This window comes from Heliangelus exortis, chromosome 1 (assembly GCF_036169615.1).
Source record: "Heliangelus exortis chromosome 1, bHelExo1.hap1, whole genome shotgun sequence".
In the NCBI taxonomy this organism is placed as follows: domain Eukaryota; kingdom Metazoa; phylum Chordata; class Aves; order Apodiformes; family Trochilidae; genus Heliangelus; species Heliangelus exortis.
The window spans coordinates 62,421,412-62,447,308 of NC_092422.1; the positions used below are offsets into that span (position 1 = coordinate 62,421,412).

At 38.5% G+C, this 25,897-nt stretch overlaps 1 protein-coding gene across 1 annotated transcript; it reads right to left on the bottom strand.

Moving 5' to 3' along the window:
• Positions 1–1,765: 1,765 nt before the first annotated feature.
• On the bottom strand, positions 1,766–25,175 carry TMEM182 (transmembrane protein 182). Its single transcript, XM_071744889.1, has 5 exons — positions 24,820–25,175; positions 24,339–24,438; positions 22,835–22,933; positions 12,696–12,833; positions 1,766–2,348 (listed from the first exon to the last, which is right to left on the bottom strand). Exons 1-5 carry the CDS (start codon positions 24,958–24,960, stop codon positions 2,125–2,127), a joined length of 702 nt encoding a protein of 233 aa, XP_071600990.1. The 5' UTR covers positions 24,961–25,175; the 3' UTR covers positions 1,766–2,124.
• Between the last annotated feature and the right edge of the window lie 722 nt (positions 25,176–25,897).

Below are 25,897 nucleotides of genomic sequence, written 5' to 3' on the forward strand. Positions count from 1 at the left end.
AAGATGCACATGGGCTGAATTAAGGACTCCATGGGAGCCTTTGGCTCAGTCCTTGCAGAGTTTATTAGTTGCTGCTGCACACATGGTTAGGTTTGTTGGAAGAGGGCCAGCTCTGCGGCACCTCTCAATTCCTCCGGCTTCTAAAAGTTGCGAATGGCTCAAGCATTCTGCCCCCTCTAAGCTCTTGTGGGGAAGGACTGTCCCCTGCCGAGAAGCAGACAGGGTTTGGGAGGGGTATTCAGTCAAATGACTCTTGATTATTGAATTTACCTCCACAATTACCAGTGAGTATCCTAGACTGTAAACGGGGTAAATACCAACAGATTGTATTATTTGAGAAACAGTATGTGATTGTGTAATTAAGGGAGGAAATATAATACCAAATGCACAAGGAGCAGGGTTAATTTCAGCATTTCCTGACTAACCAAGGGCATTATAATGTAACCCGAATGTTCTCCTCATGGCTATCATTTATCTGGAGTTCATATATATATATATATATGCCTATGAATATTTGGTTAAAATTCACCCATCGTACTCTGACACAGTAATTAAAAACACCAAGTTAGCTGCCAATACAAATATTTTTGTGATTTGGTAATTATTCCAGACCTCATAGACCCAGCTCCTCTACCCCCCACCCTTGTTATCTCCCTGTTCTATAATGCATAAAGCTAATCTTGATGATGGAAAAATAAATAAGTAGCAGGGTAGGCTGGAAAGCTTCCAGTCACAAAAGCTCCCGAAATGGAAGCAACATCCAATCTGGCTCACCGCATCTTCTAGATGGGCACTCTTTTCCTGCCTTTTAGTGACGCTTTCAGTATTCAAAACAGCTGTGGAATTAAGCATTATGAAGAAGAAACCAACATGCAATCTTTATTTTCCCCCAGCAGTCCCAAACTATTCTGCATTGAGTTACAAAGTGAAAACCAACACACTCTCAGATGGATTTAATTTCATCTTGGGTGCAATGCCAAACAAAGTTTCTCCATTGTTAAAACTCCACCCCATCTTTTCCATACCATGCGTACCATCCCATTCTCACCCATCTTCCAAACATATGCACACACACAACACACACACAGAAGAACAGCCACTCCTACAGTGAAGAACCAAATCCATCTCCCCTTCTGTCTTGGGGGACATTATTTTCCCAAGGATGACTAGTAGGAAAGTTGGACTTGGTCTATAACACAGATCTTTAATATTTAGGAAAATTAAGGCCATATAAAACATACATTTTCATGTCCTAGATTTTGACTTTATAATATTCTTTTTAAAAAAAAAAATCATTTTAAACACCCAGGAAAACGTTTGCTGAAGGAGCCAATTATTTCACTCAAAAATCAAGGGGTCAAAACTTGATTAAAATATTAATGCTATCATTCAAAGTAAAATTCTGGCATAACTCGCGCAAGCAATTTAACTATGGCATATTGGCTTATAGAATCATGCAACAAACACAGATTTCAGAATACAGAAGTATACAGTTTTCAAATGCATACAGAAAAGAGAAATGGAAGCAGTTAAGTTTTTACAGACTAGCACCAGGTCACTGTTCATGGTAATTGTCTTTGCTCTTGTCTTCTTCCCATGGATGCTGCATGAGCAACTGCATGCTATTTATATAAAGTGCAGACATGTTTTCTTGTATTAAAGCTAAGGTAATTAGTGGAAAACAGGAGAGGAGGTAGACTGAATTACTGTGTTTGTATGTTTGCTTTCCCCTCTACCTTGTACCATTCTCCACAAGCAGAAGCACAAGATAAATTTTAAAAGACATATGTATAAAATGTTGATTTGGCCCACTTTCGGATGGGCTTTTGATTACAGAAAATTTTTGCCTACCTCTGTTTGCAAGACTGCAAAAATGGTAATATTACAATATGAAGAACCATGGGTGTTCTTTAGAAATAAAAACAACTAGTTGAGACTAAAGGTGGTTTCTTCCTATGTTGAGTTTTGTGTCCTTTACCCTTAAACAAGTAACAGAAGAAATTGCACAAGTCTGCCTGAACACTCAGGACTGCCACAATGGTAATAATGTATAAAATTGTGTTCCAGTTTACAATTGTCATGAAGTTTCACTAGGACTCCAGTATTCCCTTCAGCAGTTTGTGACTAGTCTGAGTGTAAATAAATGGCACGCCCCACCAACAAGAACAGCATTCCTGCTAATAAAGAAAAAAATGCTCCTATAGGAGCCAGCATAAAAGACCAGCCATAGCGTACAGAAACAGCAAAGTCCACACAATCCATTTTTTTCATGTTTGTGTAGTTTTCCAGATCAGCCATCGCCTGGACCCAGATGACATACATCACGACTACCATCGAAAACAAGACACCTGGAAAAGAAATACCAGGTTTTAACAAAAGATTGTGAGGCAAATGGTGGGTGCATTTACTGTACTACCTAGAAACCTAGAGCAATGTTTGAGGCCCTGTCTGCAAGGCACAATCAGCCTCCACTGGATATATTTTACCTTTGGCTGCCTCTAAGAAGGACAATCTCCATCTTGCTTCTGATTTGCATGAACATACAGACTCCCACAACAGAGGATACACCTGGTTTTGGTAGGCAGACTGAAACACAGGAGTGTTTAGGGACAAGATTCAAGTGGGTGTTTACTGTTTTGAATTCAGGAACCAAGGAAGGGGGAAGGAAAGAAAATAGGATAGGCAATCTGGAAAAAAAACCCTACTTTTACTTCCCAAATGCTGTCATAGTTTCTATCATTGTCTTCTGGATGAAATACGAAAAGAAGAAAGAGGTGGGAAATCTTTTTATCAGTCATCTTCACGTTTCTACATTTGCTTCTTTTTTCTTATGAAAAGGGTTTTGTTTGGAACCTACTGCCTTCAGAGTATTCTACTAAAATATTTTGCAAACAAATTCAGATGTATTTGGTTCAAAATCATCCACATTAGAAAAGGAATGCCTGATATAGTCACAAAACCCAACAATAGTGAAATAAGAGCTATGAAGCAGGCTATTAGTATTAACCTCAGATTGGATACAACCATTTCCTGGAATTAATACACCACATAATTCACAGCCTTTTCCCAACCACTCCTCTGAAAGGCCTCTGTATTGTTTACATATGGTAGTAACAGGAGCACATGTCCCTACAAACTTTGTTAATCTCTTTGTTACTATACACGAGAAGGAGATATAAGAAAGTACTTCTCAAAGTATCAATTGCACAACTAATATTTCATTTCACTTCAGAGGAATGTGGACACTTGAGAAATGCAAGCCTGAAGCACAGATGATCTAGCAAATCTGCTAGAAAACTGAGGGCACAAGTCTGAATTTTTTGCATACTCCAGCCTGTACCCACTTGCTCCCTGAGCTGGTAGCTTCAGCTGTCACAGCACAGTTACAACAGCAGGACTATCCCAGCATTAAAATATTTAGGGGACACCATCCCATTATATTTTTATCCCAGTACATTTAGGTGCCTCATTAAAACCATCAGCCAGTGCATACCCCTGGGAATCCATTGCCAAATTTGAGTTGACAGTCTGTAGAGTATAAGTCGAAGATATAGAGTAGAAGGCAGCAGAGTATAAGTCCAACCTATTTGTGGTCTCCTCCCTACTCTGATAAATACTTGAAATGCAACCTTGAACAAATGTGGCATTTGTAACAAAGACCATTAATGCACTTTTTAAGCATCCATGGACAGGAATTTACTTCCAGACCAAACTGAATTGGTCACCTGTCATGGTTACCATTCCCCCTCCCCAACCCGAGATGCTGCCTCACCACTTCCTCTCCCTGCCCTTCCTACACACTTACAAGGGAGCTACTTTTGTCATCACTCCCTAATTTTCTCGAGGCAAAATGAGAAAGGTTGGCTGCAGCAGCTTAAATTGGTGATCTGGTGACATTCTTATTAGTGCTTCATTGTCAAAATGTAATAGCTTTACATTCTGGACATCCTGAACATCTGGCAGGTGAGAGTTTACAGCTCAGTATTTGGAAACCATGCCTTTTGATGCCCACCAAAAAAATGAGCTGAAGTAGTTAGCCTGAGGCACAATTCAAAATCTCAAAGGAGCTGCAATTTTTATGAAGCTGAAGGACAGGAGAAAAACTAAATAGAGAAGGATGCAGACACATTTCCCGTGTATGAAATATACTTCCAGGATTACATTTTTGGTAGGGCTCAAATTCAAAACAAAGTTTTTAAAAAAATCAGCACTCAGCTCTAAAAGGCATAAATTCAATTTTGAAAGTACTTTATTGAATTAAAACTCAATTTTGATGGAATTTAGAGCTGCGATTGCATTAAATTTACAAGTGGTGAAACAAGCAGTAAGAAGGATCACCTTAGGGCCAGACATAAAGAATGAGAAATTAAACCGAAGACTCTCTAAATACAAGTTAAATTGAGCAGAAGATTCCTGTAACAGAGTATCTAATGATAACAGATAATGTTGGCAATACAGGAAAATTAGAACCAAGCAGAGTAACTGTTTAGCAAATTCTGATATAAATCGTAAAAAGATTTGGGACAAAATTCATAAAAGGAGTTATTAGAGTTGTGAAGCTTGTTTAAGGCTTCAAAACTTAAATATATATATATGTATATATATATACATATATATATGTTTAAGGCTTCAAAACTTAAATATATATATATACATATATACATATATATATACAGCCCAAAGATTTGGAAAGATAAATAGATAATACGGCAAAATCCATACAAATATTGGAATGTATCTCTTCAGATGGCTGTGTCTGTGCATTTTCAAATGTCTATAACCTTCTATTTATTCTCTACATTGGGGTGTACTTTTTCCAAAACGGAAATTACAGAAAGTAGTGAAATCTACGGAAAGTAGATTACAGAAAGTGCAAGCAGGCCTTTCTTTTTCACCTCTGGCACTGTGGGCAGTCACAAAGCTGCATAACCCCGTTAGCCAGAAGCATCTGCCACAAAATAAAGATTCCTTCAGAGGTGCTCCAGTCTCAGAATGGGCACCCCTAACTCTTTTGGTAGTCCAAAGCAACACCTTCTAAATAGTTAAACAAAGCCAAATGTAAGGTCCTGCACCTAAGTCAAGGCAATCCCAAGCACAAATACAGGCTGGGTAGACAATGGAACGAGGGAAGTCCTAAAGAGAAGGAGTTGGGAGTGTTGTTGGATGAGAAGCTCAATGTGAGCTGGTAATGTGTGTTTGCAGTCTAGAATGCCAATTCTGTCCTGGGCAGCATCAAAAGAAGTGTGGCCAGCAGGGTGAAGGAGGTAATTTTTTATTTACTTATGTATTTTTCTTTTCTGAGTTGACAGCTGGATGCAGTGATCTTAGAGGTCTTTTCCAACTGTGACAATTCTCTTTTTGTGTCTGGTTCTTCCCCTCTATTCCACTCTTGTGAGACCCCACTCTGTGCAGTACTGGAGCCCCAAGACAAGAAGGACATGGAGTTGTTGGAGTGAGTCCAGAGGAGGGCCACAAAGATGATCAGAGGGCTGTAGCACCTCTCCTATGCAGACACAATGAGAGAGTTGGGCTTGTTCAGCCTGGAGAAGAAAAAGCTCCACAGAGACCTTCTAGCAGCCTCCCAGTACCTGAAGGGGACTGCAGGAAAGCTGGGAAGGGACTTTGTTAAAAGGCATGTAGTGATAGGACAAGGGGTAATAGTTTCAAATTGAAAGAGGATAGATTTAGATTACACAGTAGGAAGAAATTCTTTAGTCTGAGGGTGGTGAGACACTGGCACAGGTTGCCCAAAGAAGTTGTGGCTGCCTCCTCCCTGGATATGCTCAAGTCCAGGTTGGATGGGGCTCTGAGCAACCTGGTCTAGTGGAAAGTGCCCCTGCCCATGGCAGGGGAATTGGAACTAGATGACTTTCCATGGCCCTTTCCAACCCAAAGCATTCTGTAATTCTGATTAAACTAGAGCCAACTCCATATAGATGCACAATAGGCAGCCAGTGCTGCCAGTGGTAAAACTTCAGGGAAACTGCAATGCATCAGGTGATTTCACAGCAAGCTGCTAATACCTGTGTGTAGCAAATTGTTGGGTATGAAAATTTGCTAAAGAAATGTGTGTCAAGCAGAGATAAATGTCCATCTTTAAAAGAAAGAAAAAGAAAAGAAGAATATGTAAACCCTCCAAGTTAATGAAGGCACTAGAGGAGTGTTTAAGGGTTCTCACTGTCTCCTAATGGAGGTTAATTAGTAGGTAGATTTCTTAGTGTGTTCTTAAACAGTAGAATTGGGATATGTAGAAACCAACCATGTCCTGTTGCCTCCAATAGCATTTAATTCATTTGTGCTCTTTTTGTCTAATTGTCACAGAGTTATGATTTTATGGGAGTGAAGAACTTTTCACAGGAGTTTACTGAGCCTTACATGGCCAGCAGGTCCAAGGAAGGGATTCTGCCCCTGTACTCTGTGCTGGTGAGGCCACACCTCGAGTCCTGTGTCCAGTTCTGGGCCCCTCAATTCAGGAAGGATATCGAGGTCCTGGAGCAGGTCCAAAGGAGGGCAACCAGGCTGGTGAAGGGACTCGAGCACAGATCCTATGAGGAGAGGCTGAGGGAGCTGGGGGTGTTCAGCCTGGAGAAGAGGAGGCTCAGAGGAGACCTCATCACTCTCTACAACTCCCTGAAAGGAGGGGGTAGCCAGGGGGGGGTTGGTCTCTTTTCCCAGGCAACTCTCAGCAAGACAAGAGGGCACGGTCTCAAGTTGTGCCGGGGGAGGTTTAGGTTGGACATTAGAGAGAATTTCTTTACTGAGAGGGTGATCAGGCATTGGAATGGGCTGCCCAGGGAAGTAGTGGATTCCCCATCCCTGGAGATATTTAAAAAGAGACTGATGTGGCACTCAGTGCCATGGTCTGGTAACTGCAGTGGTAGTGGATGAAGGGTTTGACTTGATGAGCTCTGAGGTCCCTTCCAACCCAGCCAGTTCTGTGATTCTATGATTCCGATTCTTTATGTTACAAATTGTAGTAGAGAAAAAGGTAAATGAACATTTTTTAACAGGCAGACTCTGCTTTGTCTCTTTGGTCTTTTTTCCTAAGATTAGAAGCAATGGTGAGGGCAGGGAAGCAGATCTTGTACTTCTGTTATCACTAGTGCATCTGCTTAAAAGGACCAGAGGCATTAGTTCCTTCCTATCCATTATGCATTTCAGATTGTGCTTAAATTTAAGCACATGTGCAAGTTTCTTTGAATTATGGAATTTTTCCTGATGGTATCCACATCGATTGCATCAGAATACCTGATTCAAAAGCAAGTTACAAGCTTAATGAATGGTTAGCAGAGGTTAAATACATATCTGATTGTTAGATTTCAAAATAATGTTGTTTCTTTTCAGATTATATGGTTTCATGGCTGCTCGCATTGCCTTATTTTAACAAAATAGAAGGATGCTAGAAAGAAAGTTTTGGAAAAAAAGCAGCATCAAGAACCATTTGTGCATCAGACTGAGCAGCATGTAAAATTCAGATATACATAACATGTGAAGTATTTTTTACAGGCCATAAGATATCAATTTTGTCTCTGCATTATGAACTGTAATAGTCATGTCAAATAACAGTCAGCATTTTATATGACATTTACAAACATATAGATCGAAACCTTGCTTTATCTCCATCTTGTAGAAAGAAAAATGAGGCACAGAGACAACTAATATCATGTACAGAGGTTTTAAATATCCATGCTCAGTTCTTTACTCTGGCTCCTCCAAGCCAAGGTGCAGATTTGCTTAAGACATACCATGGCAGAGTTGTTAATAAATACAGATTCTGCTTTCTACTTTGTACCCACATCTATCTTATTTCTGCAGCATTCTGCTTTGTTTATTTCTGCCACTTGGTGAGGTACCATTCACTGAGGTGTATTTAAACAAAAAGAAAGGCATTGGAATGAAGACAATACAAAATATTACTAAGCAGTTGTCTAACTTGCTCTGCTAAAGTCCTTTAAATTAGATCCCATCACTCCAAAATTTCAATGTCTCAATTTATATGTAGGGATTATGGTATTTTTTGAAGAAGAATCATATATTGCAAATAGTTTTAAATTAGGCTATTTCTTTACTTCACCTTTAATAGCAAGATTTGAACTTGTTTTTGAAGAATCTGGTACAATCACTAGAATACTACTAACTCAGAAACATCAGCAGAATCCATGTAAAACTGAAGAGAGGTTAGAATTAGATTCTTTACTGTTGGGGAGTGTTTTCTTAGATAAATTTTATGCTGTTTGTGGCAGACAATGGGAGAATCTCTCTACTAATTTAAGTACACTACTGCTATTCTATCCTACATCTGTATCCGCATGTTTGCCTCTCTACCTTGTCTCCTTCCTTCAGAATATTATACACTGTGAAAGCACCCATTACAAGATTAATAGGAATGCCTTTGTGTTGTGGAGGAGAAAAAACTAAAATTAATATATGTTTATTCTGGTTTATTCGTTCATGAATTCTCATAGCCAAGCTCCAAGGAGAAATTACTGAGTTTGAAAAATAACTCCACAATTTCCTGAAGCAAATAGTTTTTAGGAACAAAGGTTCTATGATGTATTTCTACATTTTCAGCATTTAGACCTTTTGTGTAGTGTCCGGGTGTCCATTTGCCCGTGTCTTTTAGTGAGTACAAAATAAGCCAGCAGTTGCATGAATCAGGAATGATGGGAGAAATTATTCCTAGAACTTGAAATATGTCTGAGAGAGATTAAGCAAGTAAATACCTCCCTTCTCCTCCTTTTCCTTTTTTTTTTTTTTTCCGTTTTGCATTTTTTAAGAACACACGTTTGATACACAGCCCTGTGCAGTGTGATAAGACATGGACTTCTCTGAGGTCATTCTTTTCTGTCTTTTGCATTTGTTCTTTTGAATTCCTTTCAAACAAATACTTGTGCATATTGCAGAGCAGAAAGAATACAGAACCTTTAGAAATGCCTATGAATTCAAGAAACAGTTTGCTGGCCTTTAGCACTTATTCTTCCCACGTAGAAATGCCTTTCACTTGTCAATGGTGAATGGCTGTTTATGGCATGAATCTTTTACTATGCAGACATGAAGACAACAGGTGCAGGAAAGAATGATGTGAGCTTTTTACTTGTGCCTAGAAGTTTAGAACTCTTTATCTCACTTGAGGAAAAAGTGTGTGTGTGTATTCTTTTTTTCAATTGCATTTTTTGTCCTTGTCCTTATTACAGATTCTACCACCTACTTTGGCCTCCTGTGTCCTTTATTTAAAAAGTATAGTTGACATTCCACTCTGAAGTATATGCAGAGGATCTCATTTCAGACTTTTGGTAGTTGGCACATATCTCTGAAGACAGATTTTTGTCCTCATCTAGGAGCTAGGATTAAAATATCAGCTCTTTTCACCCTTTTGGTAGGAAACAGAAATCATACATTTACTTCTAATCTTGCTTCTTCACAAGGGTGTGTATATCCTGGGGGCTTGCTTGTTTGACATCAGTACAAGAGGACAGTTTTCACCAACAATCCAGCAGGAACTGGTCCAAGGTAATTATGGATGTTACTGAAGGCTTCTCTAAGTGATTTATTTGCAGCACATTTTCATTCTTTTTCTATGACCTTTTAAGCAACTATAGGACTTCTTACAATCTACACTACTGTATCTGCTCTTGGTCTATCTTCTACATGATAGACACGGAGGAGAGGCTGCATAGACAGTGCTCAGGACTGTGGTATGGAACAGAAGCAGACTGTTTTCCCACAGCTGTATCATCTGTAGCTTCACCTGCAGCCTCAGGCAGTTAATGTGGTTACAAAGCTTAAGAGGGATTACTGCTAGTCAGTGAGCTGCCACAAATATTAATAATTATGTGTGCCTCTCCATTTGTGGTAGTTCAGCTGCACTACTGGATAAGAAAGGTGGGCAGCCTTTCTTAAAGATGAGGATGAACAGAAGACAGGTCTGTGATTCTGACATAGACCAAACATCACAGTTATTCTGTGTGCAGGCTTGCTGCTTTTTCGAGGCACAGGTAGGTGACATTGTGGAGAGAATTCTGTGACTCCCTTGGAGTATAAACTTTTTCAGTTTATCCACATGGCCACCTGCGATGCTTGCAGAGAAACTTTGAGTCCTTCAGTGGGTAATTTGGGTGAGAGGTGAGGAGCCCAGGCAATGATGGTCTCAAACCTGCTACTTAAAGGATAAAAACTGGGCAAAAAGTTGGCATACAGTGTACATTAACTCCTAGCTTTGTAGCTAGTGTCTCAAGCAGGGCTTTAACTTTTGTGACATATGCCCCTATGGAATGGAATAAAAGGCATATGCATGGGACAGAGCAGCAAGGGATGCTTGTACACATCCACTAAGAAAGCAGCACAACTGAAAAGCCACCTCAAATGCTTATACATAAATCAATTCAGTGTTGGAGTGACAGGAAGAAATTCAAATTTCATGCGGGCACTGGATAAGGTGAATTGTCCCACTGAGAGTGTGTTTCTTATTATTGACACTAAAAGTTTAAGCAGTTATTTCGTCCAAACTTCTTAGCTTTCAAATGGCTAAATAGTTGGCATGAATCCCATTCCCAACAATTTCTTCAGCTGCTTTCTGAACCCTAAAATGGCACAGCAGACCACTCTACAAGCTGTTTTCTTCAGCTGAGGCAGAACATTTATCTGTTATGTAATCTGTCAGTTAAGGTTGCAGAAGGATTCAAATACTTCAGTCCAATAGCAAGTATTAAAATTACTTCATCTAGTGTTTTTCTTTGAAGACGTATGTAAGCAGGAAAATGACAGACCTTCCTCTCTTCTTCCAAACTTCTACAGAACTACCGTGGTGTCAAACTTCTTTCTCAGAAGCCTCCTGTTCTGCCAAGTACAACAGCTACTTGAACACTGTGGTAAGACAGGAAACTGAATTGCTGCCCAAGGCATCCCACAGGACATAGCTACTGACAATGCAAAGCATTTATAAGCTCTTTTTATGTCTTTATGGTCTCTCCAGTATGATTTTAATTCATGATACAATTAAACCCAGACCTCCGCTTTGTAAGTATACTGACTTGTGAGAAAAGCTGAGAGAAACCAACTTTTTTTCAATGGTCTTGTGGGTGATCTGAAATGTTGGCACGGATATTTACAGTTGGTACCTTCCCCAAGCAGCCCTGCCCTACTAATGTGACTGGGAGTAGATGCAGAAGAGCTTGCAGATCCCCTTACCCAAGGCAACATCCCTTGTCCAAACTGAGTCTTATACTCTGCTGCCACTACTTTATTTGGGGCAATAATAGCAGAATTTTGCTGAATATCTTCACTTTTCAATAACAAGAATGTTACTAATAAAAATAACACATCTCTTTTCTGACACCCTGACTGAGACCAGTGCTGAAGTTGAAAGACTGTATATACAGAGACAGTAAAAAAGTCAGGATTTCCCTTGAAGAAAATCTGCTCTCCAGGGACAAAGGGTGAGCAAGGCAGAAAGGCCCAAAGGATCTAACTTTCTCCTGCCTCAAAGAGGGCAGATGGACTGACCCAGAGTGGAACACACACACTTTGCTTTGCACCTCTGCCTGCTGGTTTCTGGTGTCTTTCAAGTGGCTTTTACTCTCTAACAGCCTCTGCTTCTTTCTGGTGACAGATGAGTTTTTTTACAGATTACAAATGCAGAAAAAGAGCAGGACCTACATGAGCTCTTACCCTGTGAAACAGTGACAAAAAGCATTGAAATACCTTAGAATTTCCATCAGACTATAAATAGGATTTTTATATATTTTAAAAAGTGTGAAGGACTAATTCTCCAGGGATCAAATGCAAGTGTGCAGGAGATTCTTAAAAATTAGAAAATACTTCGTGTAGTTCACTGAGGGTTCTTTAAAAGGGGATAATTATCACTAGCTGCATATGAAGTGCTGGTGGTGAAGTGGGTAAGCAAGGTCAGCAGGTTAGTTACAGGAGCAGAAAGAGCACTGAGGCCTTTTGGTTGTGATATGAGTGGTTCTACCCTATAACACAACAGTTCTTGCACAGTATTGCCTCTAACCCAGCTTTGTACAAAAAAAGAACAGTGACTGATCACATACTGTCATTTACATCATAAAACACATCAGTGTGATATCTTCCCAGACTTCTCAAGGTTAACAGAACAGCATCCCAGAGACCTGCCAATGAAATCTGAATCCTAGGGGGTATGCATACTCCAGAGCTTGCATGGATTAGGAGCAGGGAGGGAATTCAGTTCTTTGCTATCTTTCATTCAGAGGTTTAGAACTCCCACTTAGTCACACGTGACAACTATTTTGTGTGCTCAACCACATCCAAAACATTTACAATATATTGGTGACGTGATAAAATCAAATGTCTCCTTAGCTAAAGCCCTTGAGAATCCCAAAAGGCAGCATCCCTGAATACACATCCTATTTCCTGATTAAAAAAAAAAAACAAACAACAAAAAAACAAACAAAAACCCCAAACAAACACCAAACAGACAGATTGAAATTGCAGTGCAATTCCATGATCTTTTGTATCTTAATCCAAAAGTAGCTTCTAGAAGAGCTGCATGGCTGCGGAAAAAGCTGTGTCTCAGGCAAGCCCTCCATGAGCCAAAGGACAGAAGCATGCTATGCTTTTTCTGTATTTTAACTATGATTAATGTCAATTTTGGTCATGGAAAACAGAAGGAGTCCCTCATCCTTTCTATTCTTTAACTGAGCAAACAGTATACCAACCAGCAATGATGTAAAAGCCTCCTCCAGCTTTGTAGAGAATGTGGCTGGCAAACGGAGCTGCACAGATGATGAGGAAACTGGCCATCACAATAGTAAGCACTCCCAGGAGCATAAGAACTGTCCAGAAGCCACGATAAACTGGAGAAAGGGAAGATAGAAAAAAAAGAATACAACACTTTTTAGAACTTAAAAAGGTGGCATATCTGTCTATCAAAGATTTTTCTTTTCCCCTCCTCGTAAGTTTCTTTCTTAACAAATCAAACATTCATTTTATTGCACATAAACCTTATATATCATGTGGAACAAATCAAGCTTGAATGTCAGTCCTTACCTGATGCTCATGAAGAATAGGTTGCAAGTTGCCATGAATTATATCCATCTGCTTAATATTTAGCAGTAACTTGAAAGATAGCAACTTGATGAGATTCATGCTTTTCAAAAAATAGTACACCAAAGCTGTAGCTTTGGGAGAAATGCTTGGGCTGACAGGATACAATTGTTTTACCAAAGTTGTCTCAGAGAAGCAGAGAGTGTAACTTATTGACACTGCTGGTGCTCAGACCATATCACCAACAGCAGTGTGTAAGTTCTCTACAAGTTACAACTGGGTAATTTTATTTACATATAATCATATTCAATAGAAGGAAATTTAAAGCAGGACGGAAAATAAAGAAATTCAAAACAGCGTGAACAAAATTTCTGAAAAAAAAGAAACAGTTAGGGATTTTAAACCAGCCTATTCCTGCTCTAAAGATCTTTGTATTTTATTAAATTTAGAATGCAACATCTCAGAAGCCCTTGTTAGACATTGCCAACCAGTGCAGAATTAATGGACGCAGCTGGTGATAAATGAGCCGGGAGTTTTGTGACATACTCTGGCCAGAAGAGTCTTTCAAACAATTATTTTTTTAGCTGCTTAATTGCACATTCATTTAACAAAGTCATCCTTTTACAAATGCTGCAAGAGTCACATAGATTCCTCCCATGGATTTAAAACTTAGTACGTTAACACAACCCATCAGTAAAATTATGAGTTGCAAGATCTCCATCGTCAGATCTGAAAATCTTGAAGCACTGACAATTCAGTCAGAGAAAAACATTTCCACCCAACTGAGGGAAAGCATGTAAGCCAGCTGGCAAGTCAGAAGTGAGTCACAAAAGAAACTGCCACTTACCATTTGACAGCACCTACTTATTGTTATTGCAAAACACAACTAAGCAACTATTACAACGGTTCATATCCTGAAACTTTCAAATCCTTACAGCTTGGTAGTGCCACCAATTTTGGAATACTCTGAGTTTGCTCTCATCTGAAATCTGAAGGTGCACCAGTTATCAGCTTGTGCTTCCCACTAAAGTGCTCAAAAAATCTATAGTTTTTAACTGGACCAGCTTAACTAATGTTAGTGTACTGTCTCACTTATATGAGCCTTGTAAATGTATTACCTAGATCATGTTCAGCATGTCACATTAGCCACACTTTTAAAATAGCATCCTTTTAAACCAAGAAAAACATTCAGAGGCAATTTTCCACAGCACCAATTAGCAGATTTGGCATTGGAAGGATGGCCGAGCCTGAAAGCAGCTGGCAGAAGGGTTAAACCTGTATTTTGGTTCATATCCAATACAAGTCTTTCCACATAAACAAACAAATATGGAAATAATAGGCAAGAAATATGGCTGTGGCTCAGGAAAGCAGTTAAGTATGTGTTCTGCTTTAAGTACTCTGCCTCTTAACAGGATACTTGTTTAAAGTTAAACACATAGTTAAATTATTCACTTAATGCAAATGGACAGTGAATAGAGGCTTAGAAAAGTAAATCTCTCAAGTCCTTCAGTCCTGCATCTATGAAGCAATTTCATATTATTTCACTCCTGGGGCTAATTTGCTAAGCTTCATCACAGTCCCCAAGTCCATGGGACATTACTTCCTCATTTAAAACCTAATACTGCTAAATCAATCTATAACCACCCCACTCTTTTACATGAATAGCCCAAGGTACTTCAAAGTCATGCTACATAATAGGACACATTGGCCAAAATGGACCTTGAAAAAGCTTCCTTCCATGTCATTATGGTCAGTCACCTAAGCCATACAGCAGGGTTTCTGTTTGCTGAATGGATGAGGACAAGCTTCTCCAGGGCTACAAAAGCAGTGTACAGTTTCATTATCTGTTCTTCATGCAGGAAACTTCGAAGTCTGCTTATAGAGCAATTTTACCAGAAAAGCTTGATTTGTTCAAATATTCCTGGAAACTGAACACAAAAGGAGTACAAATGTAACTGATGAAAAATTTCTTAAACCTCTTTGTAGCTATACAAGAGGAAAACTCTCCTCTGACAGCATAACTGTTTTATGCATTATATGTGAAATACTGATTTGACCTAGCTGTCACCTGAAATAACCTTACATTCTATTTTTCTGGAAGTAGTTCTTTACTCTAGAGAAGAACAGATAATTCTGATGATCCTAATCCTTGTTTAGCCAGCTAACTCTGTTATTAAGCATCGATTTGAAAATAGAGTTGACAGTTAAAAAGTCTGCAATGTTCACAAATCTGTGACTTTTCAAAACAAAAAATTACTCCCAAATCTGTGACTTTTCAAAACAAAAAATTACTCCCTCTAATCTGCAAGACAGTAAGTCATTAGGGTCATTTGTGGCATTTGTAGGTCTGAAGAAACATCCTAAGAGATTTTAGACTTCTTTTGTAAGGGAGTTAAAAAGAAAGCAATTTTCTGCAAAGCAGCCTTCACTTATTTTCTCTGCAGATCATTTTTGCTCAGATCATATTTCCCATCTTCTCTGCCTAGATGGGCAAGATCAGTTCCTGCAGGGCTAATCATTTAAAATTACTGTGCATCCCCACTGCTCCCATTTACCTTAACATCTATAGGTGAACGCAAAAGAGCTGGCTGAAATTAAAAACACTAAGAAATTATCTTACTCTTCAAGTCAAAGACTTTGCTGCTCTGAGCTTGAGGTCAACCATGACAGATAAAAAGCAACAGATGATGATTTACATTATGCTTATTTACATTATCCCATAAAAAACGGTGACACTCTGATCCAAGCAACTTGTTTCAAGAAATAAATGTTCTGTGTACCAAGGTGGTAAGAGATGTTTGCACCATTTTACAGTCTCACTGAATCAGTTCATAAGATAGTCACAGAATCACAGAATTCTCATGGTTGGAAAAGACCTCCAAGATCACTGCGTCCAATCATCAACACCTCCCCCCCTGCAAAAAAAATCACCATCCCACTACAGCATGTCCTGAAGTGCCTCATCTACACAGCTTTTAAATACTTCCAGGGATGGTGATTCCACCACCTCCCTGGGCAATCCATTCTAACTACTCTCTCAGTAAGGAAATTCTTCCTCATACCAGTCTAAACTTCCCCTGGTGCAACTTTAGCCCATTTCCTCCAGTTCTATCATTATTTACTTGAGAGAAGAGGCCAGCACCCACTTCTCTACAACTCACTTTCAGGTCATTATGGAAAGTGATACAGTGTCCCCTCAGCCACCTCTTCTCCATACTAAACAATCCCAATTCCCTCAGCCTCTCCTCACAGGACTTGTTCTCCAGACCCTTCCCCAGCTTGGTTGCCCTTCTCTGAACTCGCCCCTGTGCCTCGATGTCTTTCTTGTAGTGAGAGGCCCAGAACTGAACACAGCACTCAAGGTGTGGCCTCACCAATGCTGAGTACAGGGGCACCATCACTTCTCTAGTCCTGCTGGCCACACTATTCCTGATACAAGCCAGGATGCTATTGGCCTTCTTTGGACACACTGCCGGCCCATATTCAGCCAGGTGCTGACAAGCACCCCGAGGTCCTTTTCCACCAGGCAGCTTTCCAGCCACTCTTCCCCAAGACTGTAACATTGCCTGGGGTTGTTGTGAGTCCATACTCTGTTTCACATGACAAGTACCCTTCTTTGAGGTACTCCACAGTAGCCTTAGCTACCTCATATACATTCATTATTCTGACAGCAGAAGAAGCAAAGTACAAGCACTACTGCAGAGTCCAATGTAAACAGATCTGCAGTGTTAATCTTAGAAACCATTGCTCTGTGTTGCAAGAGTGCTAAACAGAAGGTTCTGTAACTTGCCTTGGTAAGCTGCCCCTTTGTCGGGTACAACATTTGCCTTGGCAGTGACAGGCAGGCCTAAAAATAAAATAGTACTTAGAGGAAAACAGGAGTACACACAGTATGCTTGTCTTTGAGCTCTGCACCATTTGGCCTGTACACTATGGGAACATTATAGCTACAGTATATTTCTCCAGCATTGCGTGACCTGTAATTTTCCCTTGCTACTTGCTTTTCTTCCTAAAGATCCTCATTTAGTTTCCTCTGGAGACTTGTGCATAATTTGAGAACTAGAAGAAGTATCTGGTTTTGAGTAAAGGACCAAATTTTGGAGAAGTGGCTGAAACTTGTCAAATCCTGCCTTTCCTAGCATGGTAGATCCCAGCATTGATGATAAAATGAAGCCACAGGTTCATGTTTTCAGATGCTACTGGTGCACGACAGGAAAGAGAAGCAATAATACACAGTTACACAGCTGTGGCACATGCAAGGCATGCTTGCTGTTTTGCAGAATCCATGCACACCTCAGAAGCTCCATAAATGGATTTTTCAGGAACAGCTTAGCTAATGACACAGTGCAACACCCACCTAGAAGCTGAGATGCTACCACCAACCTCATGGAACTGCACCACTTTTTTTATTACCCTTGCTGACTTCCAAGAGTTCATAGAATCATAGAATCATAGAATTGGCTGGGTTGGAAGGGACCTCAGAGATCATCAAGTCCAACCCTTGATCCACTCCCGCTGCAGTTACCAGACCATGGCACTGAGTGCCACATCCAGTCTCTTTTTAAATATCTCCAGGGATGGAGAATCCACCACTTCCCTGGGCAGCCCATTCCAATGCCTGATCACCCTCTCAGTAAAGAAATTCTCTAATGTCCAACCTAAACCTCCCCTGGCACAACTTGAGACCATGCCCTCTTGTCTTGCTGAGAGTTGCCTGGGAAAAGAGACCAACCCCCCCCTGGCTACGCCCTCCTTTCAGGGAGTTGTGGAGAGTGATGAGGTCTCCTCTGAGCCTCCTCTTCTCCAGGCTGAACAGCCCCAGCTCCCTCAGCCTCTCCTCATAGGAAGAATGAAGACTGAATGAATAACTGAATAAAGACTGACCCACAACTTAAGACCATGCCCTCTTGTCTTGTTTAAAGTCGTCAAGTTCTAAAATCTCAGCCACCAATCCATAATTTTCTATGGCCTATCAAAAAAACCACAACCCAGCCACTTAATATTGCATTCAATATCAAACATGAATTATTAAGTGCTGCAAAGCTGAAGAAATTGTGATGCATATGTGACTACAATGCTGTATTAACATTAACATTACAAAAGATAGCCAAAATTACTTGGAAAAGTTGCCTTGAATTTTCACCCACAAGCTCACATACTAAAGTGAGTTGACTGTGGATTGTTCTTAAGAGTATTTCTTTTTTACCTCTCTGTTTAATGGAAGAGAGAGCAAAATACCTTTCACAAGAGCTGTCAAAATGCCATCCATGATATAAAATACAAAGGTGAAATGCCTGAGCTACCTTAAACCAGGAGTAACCTCTCTGCAGATAGTCAGCTGTAAATGAGATCAGCAGCAGCCCAGTAGACACATCTGACAACACAACGAACCTTGCAAAACTTTTCTCACTTGCACTCAGTACCTTTTACTACCCCTAAGTAGTAATAATCTTTCTTTTTTTTTTTTTACAACCTTAACAGTAAACCAAATACAATATTCACAGTATGAACACATTGCTTTTTTAAATACTTCTTGCTTTATCACTGCTTGGTGGCTTGGGAGTTCTCCCTGAGTCAGTCTACTAAATTACAGTCTCTCATGGGCAATTATGTGACTGCATTACATGACAGCATTTTTTTTTTCTCTAGAAACAGGCTACCGATAACACTTCACTACACAATTTTTACTTTCAGATTTCATTGCTGATATTTTCTAGATTAGTTTAGGTTAATTTCAACCCATTAACAAACCTGCCAGTAAATTTGATCACACCGTTTTACACAGAATAGTTGCTGAATGAAAATTCTGCTTCTGTCCCATAAACACTCTATATTCTACATTATATTAGGCACTGCTTCTAATGTTGGCAATGTGCCCAGTGTTGGACAATATAAGATACTAATGATCAAGGGGAAAAAAGCACCAGCAGCTACAAATCAGAGTATTAAACTAATGTGTCAGTGCAGCCCCATTAAATGGCTTCCAATTTAGCTTTAGAAGGTGCTGAAGCAATTTACAGCTGTTAAAGAACTATTGTTTATTTCCAAATAAAATACAATTAAAAAACACCTGAAAAATAAAATTAATTACTTGACTAAGTGCTAGATCTTGCACTTCTTTTTCTTAGGAATAAACTCACAATAGCAAATGGGACTGTTTGTATGAGTAAGGACTTTTTACATTCTTCAAAAACAGCCATACTATTGTCCTATACTAAAAGAGGATTTCATACAAATGTGAGTCTTTGAATGCCAGTGTTAAGTAATCTAATGACAGGATACTATGCATTAATCTGGTAGCAAGGAATTATTATTTAAGTACTATATTATCATGTTTTCAAATTGCTTGGTGGGATAACCAGTCTGATTCTGATTACACAAATGTATTTTTATTTTAGAATGTTGAGGTTTAGCATGTCTGACACCTTCATTTTATGGGCTGGTTTGATTTAATTTAATTTTTTTTTTTTACTATTTTATTCCTGGTTTGCACTTTGTTGTGCTTATGTTTGTGACTCATGATACAAATAAATGTTCTGCCAACACAATGAGGTGCTACTTAAGTGTACTTAATAGCCTCATGCTGCAATAGCTGTCACTATAAAACACTGTACCATCACAGAAAGTCTCTAGAGTCAGGCTCCCCTGAGTTCATTCAGCTGATTATTTCAGGTTAAGATAAATGGCATGGCCTGCAAATTTCTGTAAGTGCATTAATCATAAATCATAGTTAGCACTACTCTGGTCTGCACCTCACACTGGAGGTAGGTAAGGACCTCCCCTCTCCACCAAGATATTTTAAAAAATATAACTGTGATTAAAAGATACAGAAAAATACACTCCAATTTCAAAGCAGTGCTACCTAACCCTTCAGAGCTGACCACAGATCTGACAGTAATAATGAAAAGAAACCTGAGACATTAAAACATGCATTCAGATCCCTAAAAGAAGCCTCACAATAGGTGCTTCTGTCTTCACATTTCCATCTAAGGCTATGATTCTTAACACCAAGAGCTCATAGCCTAGGTTTGGAAAGAAGAATGAACTAAGCCTTTGGAAAAAGGTTTGGAAAAGTGCACTGAAAGTCTAAACTTGAAGGTCTTCTGTAGTTGAGTCTTTTGAGAACTATCACACAAACACCATTTTAAAAAAAATTAAAACCATAAAAGGATGTAAATAAGCTAAGAGGGGATATATATTATATAGACCCTCTTTGGAACTGTGGCCCAGAAAAGCTCTGAAAAGCCAAATTCTTACTAACACTGAAACAAAAGGAGTTGTATCAATAGAGAACTTGGTCTGCTCACTGCAATCAAAAATCATCAGAGATTTTGTGTTCCTCAGGAAACTTAAATTTGCAAGAGCCCTTATAGCTGCAACGTAGCATGATGCTCCACCAACAAACCACACTTGAGTTTCCACTGGGGGCTGCGATTAAACCTAAATTCTTCTGATAAGGTCCCAAAGTTTCTTGAGCCAAATAGTTTGTGAAAGAGGTCCCATGCCTTTGCTTGCTCAGAAGCAAATAGTTCTGTTAGAAGCTACTTTGAGGTTTTAGAAAAATGTGTCGTGTATACACGTCTGACTTTTCTAATGAAGTTTCAAGATTTTATTCAGTTGTTTATTTTTCTATGAAACAGAAAACTAGGCATTTTTCAGATGATAGAATATTTTCTCTTATCCACTTTGGATTAAAATAAGACTTGAACAAGTCACTAAAAACATAGTCATAAATCTATGTGGTAGATTTCTCTTTTTTTATCCACAAAAGTGAATACAGAGAGAAAGCTAGGAGTCATGAAAATGCAATATGAAAATGTAATAATGTATCAAGAAACACTAGCAGAACCAAAAAAAGGGACAATACCTCAATCTTTTGCTAAGCCAACGTAAGGTATTAGATGCAGATAACTGTATGTACAAGCAGTTGATGAAATCTTCATTAATTCAATCTGATGGCTTTCATCACTTGCTTTTACACAGAACCATTTCCTCCACTGTGAATCAAGAATATGAGTATAACCCTCTAGTATTCCTTAATACTGAAATTCCAGAGAGTTTTTCAAAACTTGTTTGCCAAATATCATAGGCAGGACTGTTTTAATTAGACTAAAAGAGAACCAAGTTTTGAACTAACAGAAGAGATGATGACATAAACTTCTTCATAAAAAGTCATGAAAAATTCTTGAACAAGCATACCCGAATAGTAAATAACTCAGCTTGTATGCTGAAAAAGAACTAGAGGAATAAAAAAATAATAAAAAAATCACACCTCTTTTCATTTTAATGAGCTAGAAAGCAATCCAACTTTATCTATTTATACAGCAGGAATGGCTCTGAATACACTCTACCTGGGACAGCATCTATAGTATAGTTCTGTCTTTTTTTAATCTCCTAATATGAAATATAGATAGGAAAATTATATTTGAGCAGTGGTTCTTTTGGCAAACATTAGCTAAAATTAATTAAACTTTTGATGGTATTCCTTTGCCTTTCCTTATTCTTTGTTTGTCCACTTCTGTGTAATCATGCAATATAATTTGAGGACCCTTTGTGAATGTATGAGTGAATAGTGGAATACAAACTCTGTCTAGATTATTAAAAGCTGATGGCTCTGTCACTTTCAAATGTAAAGACAATTGTTCTAGATGTGCTGTGAAGTTACAGACTAGATCTCCGAACAGTCAGGTCTGAACTCTGCCTGGTCAAACAGTTTATAATTTCTAAATATTAACAGAACCATTATCAGTCCAACTTTTCTGGTTTTGGTTTGGTTTGGTTTGGTTTGGTTTTCCCCCATGTTTGGAGCATAAAAATTGGATTCTGAAGACAGTTCAAAGTTACCTAAGCGACACCTAAGCTTCAGAAGAGGAGAGGATCACTTAAGTCACTGAGTTAGAGAGCTCAGAGACATGTAGCATCTCCACATAATGGGTTATTTAAAAAGTTATGTGAAATAGGTATCAGAAGCTATCTATTTCAAATAAATTTGCATAAAGCCCTTGATCGGATGAAACATGACCAATATTTCCAATTGGGGTTGCAAAAACAGCTTTCCAGGTATTACACAAACCTAAGCTTCTCAATTACTTTATGTTTTCTACAGCTAGCTAGCTAGCTATATCTGTTCCTTGATTAGAGTTTCTTGCAGTTAATATCTCAGTTTAACACAGTATTTTCAACTAATACATAGGATATATATATATTTAAAAAGAGATTAGTTAAAAAAACAAAATTGTTCATTGCTACAACCTTAGGCTACATTATTCATGGGTGAGACACACTTCAGGATAGTTCTGGTGCCACAGCTTCCTGTAGTATCAGTGGAGAGAAGTAGGCACACCAAATTGTGCTGTAAATCTGAGTAAGCTGAATAAACTTTTGACAATATCAGGGCCCCTCTCCTCCTTCCTCATAACGGAAAAATGCATAAATATTTCCACACATTATTTTGTATTTAAAAAAAAATCAAAACAAACCTTTATATTGGAATATATGAGAAGTAGTTATTTAATGCATTCAGCCCAAGGAAGATACTTTTTTATGCTGGATAAAAAATACTAAAAAAAGAAAATATAATTTATTTTTAGAAATTACTTCCATTCTGCCATCATGCTTAAAGCTAAGCATTCAAATGCTTTGCTAAAGAGTAGTTTAAATATGCATGTTGTAAAATGACGAGAAGTATGAAGCACCAAAATTCTATTAATTAAACTGTGTGGAGTGATAAGTTTTTTTCATACTGAAGCATCCAAATTGTTTTCTTGAAACTGCAGGCATTGTATCTATTTACAGCCAAAAATTTACTTACTGATTGCAGAGTCATAGGAGGTTGAATTGTGTTCATCTCGGATAAGAGGAAATGGAGACAGGTAAGCATGTGTACAATTCTTAGAAGGTGACTGGTTAGCTAAAAGTGAGAGAAAGATAAAAATTATTATTTTACTGCCTTAATAATAAAATATTTTAAGCCTGCTCTCCAATGGTTAAATTGAGTTTCATAGGTCAATATTCCTGATCCTTTCCCAGACAGTATCTTTAAAGGGGATTTTGCTTTGGTAGGAGACACCAACCTTGGTATCCTGCCAAGGATATTCCTTAAAGGGCAACACAGATTTGTACTATGGGAACAGTAAAGCAGCCTTGCTGAAGGCAAGGATCAGGCACACTTTAATTTATATGCAATGCATACATATGCTTTAATGTGCATATGAATATTTCTCTTGTGAGACTTTAATTATGTCTGTCTCATTACTGCATGTCCCACACTCCACACCTCACCACCCCCCCAAAAAAAAAAAAAAAAAAAAAAAGAAGAAAACAGGAAATTACTTTTTCTCTGGTGAAAGAACAATGAAAAATATATGAAGAATCTTTAGAAAGCTGACTGCCTCAACAAATATGAGTTTAGTCTATGTAATCAATATCCCCAGAGAAAGATTATTTCACTCTTTAAATTTAATGCTTATAAAAATATCATCTTCTTCCTTATGTTAGATAAAGGCTGACTATAGCTTAAACTGCATTTAAATTTCAGATTCCTGGCTGCAGAATTCTGCAGATAACTAACAAGGGGAAATTACAGTGAATATTACATTTGCCACCTAAGACCAAGCAACATATTATGGGTTATTGAAGTCAAATGTGTACGATGGCATCTGCTTTTCACAAGGATTGTGGAAATCTTCCAATAAGGAAAAGGACATCTGTACCTCAGAGGTAAGGTCAAAGACAGGAAAAGAAGTTATGTTTGACCTCTTCTTCATAGATAATTTTGGTTGTTAAACACTACCTGATCTTCCAGAATCCTGGTGTGTAGTGAAAGAAAGAAAAGGATCATCTGTAAATTCCTTAGAGAGATTCTTCTGGAGATGATGTGTCCCACACCACTTCCACAGTGGAGTTGTGCATGCTCTCCTTTAACCCACTCAAAGAACTAGCTGGAGAAATTCTCCAAGCATAAACTCATGGATCTTATCAACCACTAAGCTATGTTACTTCCCTATGTTACAGAAATAAACAGTCTGCCTAATAGTAAGAATCAAGGGGCTGTCCTGATAAGAATGGACTCAGATTAACAGGAGAGCCATTGCACTCACACTGTAAGCTGATAGTTAAACACGCACAATTTTGTCCCTGGGATTCCTTTAGAACAGGTTACAAAAATTTGTCAAGATTTTCTTATAAGGTTCTTATCTGCTCACCAAAGAAGCCATATGAAATTCAGTTATTTCAAAGATGGGAAAAAAAAAACCAAACACGATAATTTTAAGACCAAACTACTGCAGGTAATGTAAAATGAAAAGGTTACTTACTATACCAGAAATTCCACATGCTGGCATTATTCTCTCCTACATTTCCACTAAACCAGCACCTCCAGAAGAAACCTTCATGATGGAAAGTGGCCTTCTCTCCCTTTGGGTTAAAAAAAAAAATAATAAAAATCCATTATTATGCAATTTTCAAATGGCTGAAAGACTCAAACTGAAATAAGATGCTGAGGTAACAAACACCACCATCATAATGAAGCTCAGTGTGTCTCAATATAGATCAGCCATAGCATATCTAAACAGACATAATTCCTTTAAAAGAATGTCATATTGCAAAAGTTGTATCACAAAAGCCAGATTCATTTTAGAATTACTTACAGCTGGTTACAAGAGGTTTTGAAGCAGATTTGTAAGGCCACCAGGTCAAAATTACTATATTCATAATTTCATCAGTAAATTCTTACAAAACACATCCAAGAAACCTACAGATACAATTATCATTATAAATAAAAATGTCCATACTAACCCCAGAATCTTCAGGTGCATTTGAACAGCTTCCTATTTCTGTAGCAAGAAGCCAATAATCAGTTCCAAATGCCACCAGAAAAAGCAAAACCCCCAGAGCTGCAAAGAAGCCTCCAAAAAAGATCCCCACGCTCAGTTTCATTGTCAAAGTTATTTTAAAGAAAAATAAAATAATAAAAAAAACAACACTACTTTTTTCCTAATTACTTAAGACAAAGCAGTAAAATAAATAAAATTTTAGGAAAGTGTCTAAAAAGCAGTTTGCTGAATACAGCTCATATCTGAAGAAGTTTCTCTTCACTTGACTTTCTGCCTGTGTTTCCCAGTGCCCTGTGAGATGGTTTGTGCCTCCTAATTTGTGTTCCATGTGGCTGACTCAAGCCTGAAAGATGAAAAGGGCCTTCTATTTTAGGAGACTGATGGCAGAACTTCATTCTGTTTCTCCGTCTGGGCAAGGCCAGTCAGAAATAGTTGACCTTCCCCTAACTAATCAGGGATTGACTTGAAATATTATTGCAGCTGGTGCATCAGCATGGGTGGAGATGACGACGGAGATGTGGCGGCTGCGTCCCTCCACGTGAACTGCGCTGTAGGGCACGGAGGAGCAGCAAGGACTTCCAAAGTTCAGGCTTGGGGGGGGGATGTTTCCTTGGCTGCTAGCAGAGAAGGAAACACAGAAAACACTTTGGAAGTGGCTCTAAGTCGTGTTAGTAAGTGAAGGCTGAGGTTTTTAGTGGAGTCTTGGAAACAGGGAAGATAAATCGTGGAGATGGCGTTGGAAACTCCTAACTTTTATTACAAATCCAGTTAGCTTTAAAAATCTACATCTTGTCCTTAAAGTAATAGCTTTAGTGGCACTAAACTAAGCATTTAACTGCTTTATTTATTCAGATGCATCTTATTCACATATATTGCAAATGCATGCAATTAAAAATCCCTCTCATTATCTGATAAAGAAACTTAAATCTTTTTTTAAAAGAAGACACCTTCCCACATCTGTACATTTTGGAAGGTGATGAAGTAATACATTTAAATTCCAAGGAATCACTGCACAAGAAAAAAGCTTTTTCAACAACTTC